General features: G+C 55.0%; 3 protein-coding genes across 3 annotated transcripts; 1 reads left to right on the top strand and 2 right to left on the bottom strand.

Moving 5' to 3' along the window:
* Positions 1-94: 94 nt before the first annotated feature.
* Positions 95-3,076, bottom strand: GUITHDRAFT_104308 (hypothetical protein; the record flags this gene model as incomplete). The annotated part of the gene is made up of 19 exons (XM_005836834.1): positions 95-169; positions 222-278; positions 331-696; positions 748-894; positions 950-1,069; positions 1,116-1,244; positions 1,291-1,379; positions 1,428-1,530; positions 1,574-1,615; positions 1,664-1,725; positions 1,770-1,812; positions 1,893-1,972; positions 2,024-2,064; positions 2,118-2,194; positions 2,246-2,347; positions 2,400-2,447; positions 2,491-2,532; positions 2,577-2,754; positions 2,802-3,076. The coding sequence occupies 19 exons, from the start codon at positions 3,074-3,076 to the stop codon at positions 95-97; spliced, it is 2,076 nt and encodes a 691-aa protein (XP_005836891.1).
* Positions 3,077-3,875: 799 nt separating this feature from the next.
* Positions 3,876-5,135, top strand: GUITHDRAFT_104307 (hypothetical protein; the record flags this gene model as incomplete). Its single annotated transcript, XM_005836833.1, has 5 exons — positions 3,876-3,973; positions 4,023-4,410; positions 4,489-4,835; positions 4,886-4,976; positions 5,028-5,135. 5 exons carry the CDS (start codon positions 3,876-3,878, stop codon positions 5,133-5,135), a joined length of 1,032 nt encoding a protein of 343 aa, XP_005836890.1.
* Positions 5,136-5,501: 366 nt separating this feature from the next.
* GUITHDRAFT_104306 (hypothetical protein) lies at positions 5,502-6,281 on the bottom strand (the record flags this gene model as incomplete). The annotated part of the gene is made up of 1 exon (XM_005836832.1): positions 5,502-6,281. One exon carries the CDS (start codon positions 6,279-6,281, stop codon positions 5,502-5,504), a length of 780 nt encoding a protein of 259 aa, XP_005836889.1.
* Between the last annotated feature and the right edge of the window lie 99 nt (positions 6,282-6,380).

Here is a 6,380-nt window from a genome sequence, read left to right as displayed (position 1 = left end):
GGGAGGGAGGGAGGGAGGGAGGGAGGGAGGGAGGGAGGGAAAGACGATTGCAAGCTCGATGATGAAGCAGGAGGATTGCATCTGGTTATCTTCTTCACTTCGGTCTGTACAACGCCAGCATCGCCAGGGCTGGCACACTCTTGAGACGCTTTCGTAGGATGTCGAAGGCCTGGATAGAGCAAACCCTTCAGCACAGCATCAGCCGCGGTCAGACGGCTCACCTCGCTCTGAGGCAGGAGCATCAGGATCCCGAACATGGTCTTGATCAGGTACGGGTGCTGGGAGGAAGTGAGTACAGCATGGCGAGAGATGATGGAAGGGTCGACCCACCTCGGCCGGTTCGAGCAGCTGCATCCTCATGGGAGCAAACACCGGGGATTCTATGAGCTGCACAAGCTGATCCAACTGGATGAGGATGGAGATGGTCTCTTCCCCAGGAAGGTCTCGCATCCTATCCCCCATCTCCACAACCAGCTCGTACGACTGCTCGTACTTGCCAGCCAGCAGGCTGAGAGCAAGAGCGCATGCCGGTACGTGCATCCAGGTTGGAAGGAGGGAAGCAAAGAGATCCAACTCTCCTTCAGCGCGGGACGCCAGGGCCCGACCTTGCTCGTTCTCGATGCTGAGATTCTGTTGCGAGAGCAGTTTGGGCTTCGAACCGATGAGTTTGTTCCTGAAGGGAGAGAGCTCGGGTACCTTGAGGACGTGTCAGAAGTCTCAAGTCAGGGGAGCTCGACGTGCACTCACTGATAGCAGGATGATGGTCAATTTCTCAACGATGATCCTCGAGCCCAGGTCGTCCTCCTTCCCGTCCAGCGCCTTGGCGAACTCCAGGTACACGCTTTCAGAGTCCAAGATGACGGAAAGCTCTCTCAGTATCTTTCCGCTCCTCTCCTGTGCGGAAGAGGTGCGTCTTCACCCCTCATGTAGAGCACTCAGGGCATCTCACCTGAAGAATGGCGGGATCTGACTGAAAGAACTGGATCATGGCGTTGACAATCATGGGCAGCACATCTCCCCATCCCTTGTTGGACAGCTTCCGCAGGATCCTCAGGGACTTGGAAACCACCTGCTTCCCCGTCACAAGGGCGGATCACATGCGGGCCCTCTCTGACCTCGGACTCTTCATCGTGCAGCGCGTGAATCAGAGCAGCGAGCAGGTTGGTCCTGAGGTCAGCCCGGCAAGTCTCCATCATGTCGACGAGCAGATCGAACCACGACAGGGCCTTCAGCCTGCTGCCCACCTGGACGCGTCATCATCTTACACCAGCAAGAGGCCTTGCTAGCTACCAGCGGAGCTTTCAGATATGCTATCACAGCACTCGCAACTTCCACGATGTCAAATCCTCCCCCGACCTCAACAGTCGGTCCAGAGGTTGCTGATGCATCTCAGCGTATCAGCCTAGATGACAATCCTTCTTCCTCACCTTTGGGGCTCTCAATTCTTCTCTGTTCCTCCTCCAGCAGCTGCCGGAGAGCGTCGTCGATCTCGCTCGACAACTCCCTGACCTTGTCGCTGCTCTCCTCCGCCTTCACACCAGTGAGAATCATACCAACCATCCGAACCGGTCACCATCAGCAGCATCCGAACAAGCTCGCCGGTAAAGGGAAGAATCTAGCATCATCGTTAATATTGCGCAGGACACGGATGTTGGTCTTCTACCCTCTTCTTTCCTTTCTCCATGAGCTGCACGATCCACATCAAAGCGACTCGGTTGACCAGGTCTGCCAGACAGTCGGGGGTATAGACTTCATTAGCAAGATTTCACCTTCATTCTTTGAGTATTGATCCAACGACGCACTTGACTCGTTCTGATGACATTCGGCATAATCACCAATGCTTCAATTTGACCCTTTGGAGGAGCAGAGCAAGACGTTCAATCCAAACTTACCGCCTTCATTCCGTATTCTTTCGGTGGAGACAACGTGGCGCATCTTACAAGAACAGGCATGATATGATTGTAATTGATATCTGAACAATCCACAAATCTGAGTTTAAACACCGCAAACCTCTAAGCATCACCTTCTGAAGACTGCAAAGTTCGCAGCAAGTGCGACAATACACTAGAACCAAGGCTTTAGACAGGAATCAACAAAGAATGTCTTGCCGACGTCACCTATCGGCCTGCTGTCTGATCTCTTTGTTGTCATCATCCAACATAATGATTACACCATAGAGAATCTCAGAGAGGTACTGCAAGCCAGGCCCGTCACCCGCACCAGACCCCGCAAGGAAACACTGAACCTTATGGATCTCGAAATGAGGGATGGACTGCAGCGTTGCGATCCAACCGAGGAGGAAGTGCCGCACGTAGCTGCCCGTGTGCTCCAGGTGCTCTTTCAAGACCTGGTGACTTGCATGTCAACTCGTCACATTCACAACACATAACTTGCTCGACCGGGATGAATTCCGAGATGTTCCAGGAGGTGCTTTCTGCGATGATGTCCTACGGCACGGGTGAGCGCCGCATGATGTGCGAGCAAGTAGACCTTGAGGAGTTGGTCAAGAAGCTGCGACCCGTTCTTCACCCCCTGCGGACTTGTCAGGCAACCCACCATGGCACCACGTCCATTACTTGATCAGCGTCTGCACACAGCTGGCACAGCCCTCGGAAGACTTGATTGAAATGATTCAAGATCCTCGTCTTGGTCACTTTGGCCACGTTGTACAAGGCCTCGCAGGCGTAATATCTGACACGGCTGTCTTGATCCATGAAGCAGTTGAGGATGGGGGGTAGCAACAAGGTCAACCACCTACACTCTCATGAGCTGCCGAAGACAACATGCCATGCTCAGACTACCTCCATGCATCTGCTCCCAGCCCGAGCGCCGCTGCTGCCATCCCGATCAGACCTCCCTTGCGGAGGTTTGCCTGGCTGGACAGCGCATAGTCGTTGCCGAGGACGGTGAGGATCCTCTCAATGTCTTGCCGCCCCCCCAACGGACTCTCCATGCGCTCCTTGACGAGATTCTCGATCTCGAGAGCTGCCGCCTTCCTCTTCTCATATACCCGATCGCTGAGATTCCTGAGAGTCGCCGCTGGGATGAGGTTCTCTTGAAGGGGATGGTTCAACATACTCACACCTCGACCTTCCTCTGCCTTCGTTCCCCCTTCCTCTCTCTCTCTCGCAAGGACCCTGTGCTCCCTTCAACAAGCCTCCTCCCTGTGCTCCCTTCAACAAGCCCTCCTCCCTGTGCTCCCTTCAGCTTCCTCTCTTGCCCTGTATCCCTCTCCTCCTTCCCTTCCTTCCTCCTCTGCCATCCATCGATGAATGGCAGTCCTTTCCCTCTGCCATCTTTTCCTAGTCCACAGTTGAGTAAAAATATGATATCCCACAATGCAGCATAGCTCTCAGATGGAGAGGGTGGCGAGAATGCACAGGGGGCGAGGGACGAGCGGTTGAGCGGCACTTCCTTCCATGCAGATCTCATCGGCAGAAGCGTGAGGATGCGATTGAGGGGGTAGACGGGCCACAGGGAGCATGACGAGCCCCTCTATGACGAGATGCGGCTTGTACGGCGCTAGGCACGACATCAGGCGCAAGGGAGAGGTCAGGCTCGTTGCCTTCCTCTGCGTATCCTTTGCTGTTTCTGTCTGCGGCATTCACTTGCATGACCATGTCCGTCATCCTCATGTCAAGGATCTCTCTCCGTCCTCTCATGGCGCAACCTGCTGTCCTTCACGCACGACGGCCCCCCTGCGCCTGGGCCTGAGGGGGGGAGCACGGCGGGACACCGGCAATGGCTGCTTCGATGGCGTGCTGGCCTGCCTTGTTGCGTGTCTCCTCTCCCCTCGGATGCTCTGGCGGGAAAGGCATCGCAACACAAAGGTACCTGCCATGGAGGCTGTAAAAGGAGCCCTGACCCCTTCCCAGATGTCGCTGCTGGCGCAGGAGTGCCCTCAGGACGGAGAGCCGCTGTGGGCAAGCGAGGACTATGACGACCAGAACGAGTTTGATGCACTGACAGCCGGGTATGGCCTTCCCCCCTCGTTCCTGTCTCCCTCATACTTGCGATTTCAGGCTCAACAATCGAATTGGCACTCTGCCGAATCCCACCATCGAGCACGCTGCTATCAAGAAGAAGCGGCAACTAGGAGCCGGGGGGTTCGCGATAGTCTATGAAGCAGACGCTCCCCGGCCTTCCTGCTCGTCATCTAGGTCTCAGCAGAACGGTCCTTGTGCATGCAAGGTTTTCTCTTTCATCGCCGGGATGGGGGAAAGGCAGACCAACTTCTTCAAGAATTGGCTACACGAGCTCAAGGTGTTGGACTACCTCTCCAAGAGGCCAGAGTGTGGCGTCGTTGACTTCTACGGCTTCTCTTTGCAACATGATCAAGCTGATGCGAAGATCGTCGTGCAAATATGCATGGAGCTGATGAAAGGAGGAAGCCTCCGCGACAACCTGCTGGTGATGAAGCGCAAAGGCACGTCATTGATCGCCCCTTGCTGATCCATGATCCCTGAGCTGACGTAACCGCCAGGTCAGAGGCTCCCTCTCCCTCTCGCTTTCACGATCATGCGACAAGTCGCCATGGCATTACGCGGCCTGCATGCTCCTGAGCATGACGTCTTTGGGACCAACAAGTTCGTCAGCATCGTCCACAGGGATCTGAAGCCAGAGAACGTCCTCCTGTCCGAGAAGCTCACATCCGGGAAGCCTTCGACCATCGTCTGCAAGCTCTGCGACGTGGGCCTAGCTGCTCTCCGGACGGATCCTAGTCTGCAGACCGTGGGGCATGCCACCACCAAGGTAGGCAAGGCTGGGACGTACCCCTACATCGCCCCCGAGACCCTCTTGCAAGGGAAATGCACGCCAGCCAGCGATGTGTTCAGGTGTAGAACGCTGAAGCTCCCGTCCCAGCTGTGCTGACGTCATGACCCAGTCTCGGGCTGCTGATGTGGGAGCTCATCGTTGGTGACATCCCATTCCACGATGTGCCAAATCTGGACGGCATGTTGCCGATCTTTTGGCAGGTGGAGCATGTACACCAAGTGCGATTCCTGGTCCCTGACCTCCTTGCGCAGGACGGGAGGAGGCCTCCTCTGGACGTCGAACCGTTCGAGAGCGTCCCACGGAAACTGAGACAGCTCATTGAGAAGTGCTGGAATGCGGACAGGTACAACTGGCTGTAGGTGTGAGCTGAGTGGTTGACCTGTCCCTGTCAGGAGGCGCAGGCCGACGGCAGATCAGGTAGTGCGGACGTTGGACGAGATCTCGACGAGCATCGGGCTATCTCCGATCTTGGGCAGCGGAGGAGGACAGGGGAAGGCGGCGGAAGGTGATACTAGGAGGGGAGGCTCGCTCCTCTGGCCTTTCAATTTCTTTTCAAAGTAGCGGCCAGCAACATTCCATAATTTCAAGAAGAGTTTTCGACAAACAGAAAGTTTTTTCATGTTGCGGTCCGATCAAGTTGCTGTGCTGAGACTCAACAAGAATTTATTTTTTCCAATGATTTGAACTTCTGAATGAAAGCCCAAGTTCTCCTTCGCAGCCTCCCACTAGGCGACAGAGGACCGGGACGCGTCTGTGGAACATTTTTGAGAGATGCACTCTGCAGACACAGCAAAGAGCTTTGCGTCCTGCGGTCCGTACAAGACCGAGGTAACGTCAAAGTACCAATCAAAGTCTGAATCGTCAAACATGAATGCGCAAGGCAGCCCCGTCTTGACATCCTGCCAGTACACATGTCCTTTAGCAGCATGGCTGCGCGAAAACGAAGTTTCGGCATAGCGAAATCCATGGCACATCCTGCCATTGATCTTCTTAGTCTCGATAAAGGTGTGCTTCGTTTGTGTCCAGTTGGGCCTCGGCGCATGGAAGTTGGGTAGGTCCAGGCAGCACGACGACGACGAGGAGGAGGAGCTTGACACCAGAGCGTACATTCCTTCTGAGTTGAATACCAGCGAGCAGTTTTCCTTCGTCTTGTAATATTGTACACACTCAGAACTTCCTCTCTGGTGAAAAATCCTTTGACCTTGGCTCGCATCATACCACAAAAGTCCCTCCCTCTGCTGTTTGGTTGAGCCCTGGGTAATGTTTGTTCTGAACTTGATGCTGAACGCGGTCGGCCAACTCGCTGGCTTGGGCGGCATGAGCTTGTTCATGCTGTTGATTGTTGACATAGAAACTCTCGGTACCCTTCGAGGATACGAGAACTTGAGCTTGACCTTTCCGCCTCCATCCGCATCGTCATCGTTCGCGGTAAGGACATGGGAGCAGGAGAGGACAAAGACAGCCAGGTAGACGCTCAGGGAACGCGCTGAAGAGCGAGGAAGCATGATGTAGATGGAGGATGAAACTATGAGAGAGGAGGAGACGTTCGACTCAACATGCGCGTCCAGCGCTATCGCGGCTCTTCACCGCTCCACACAAACTGT

This window comes from Guillardia theta (assembly GCF_000315625.1).
Source record: "Guillardia theta CCMP2712 unplaced genomic scaffold GUITHscaffold_16, whole genome shotgun sequence".
NCBI lineage: Eukaryota > Cryptophyceae > Pyrenomonadales > Geminigeraceae > Guillardia > Guillardia theta.
Note: the sequence above shows the minus strand (reverse complement) of the source record. Positions and strands in the feature narration are given on the sequence as shown.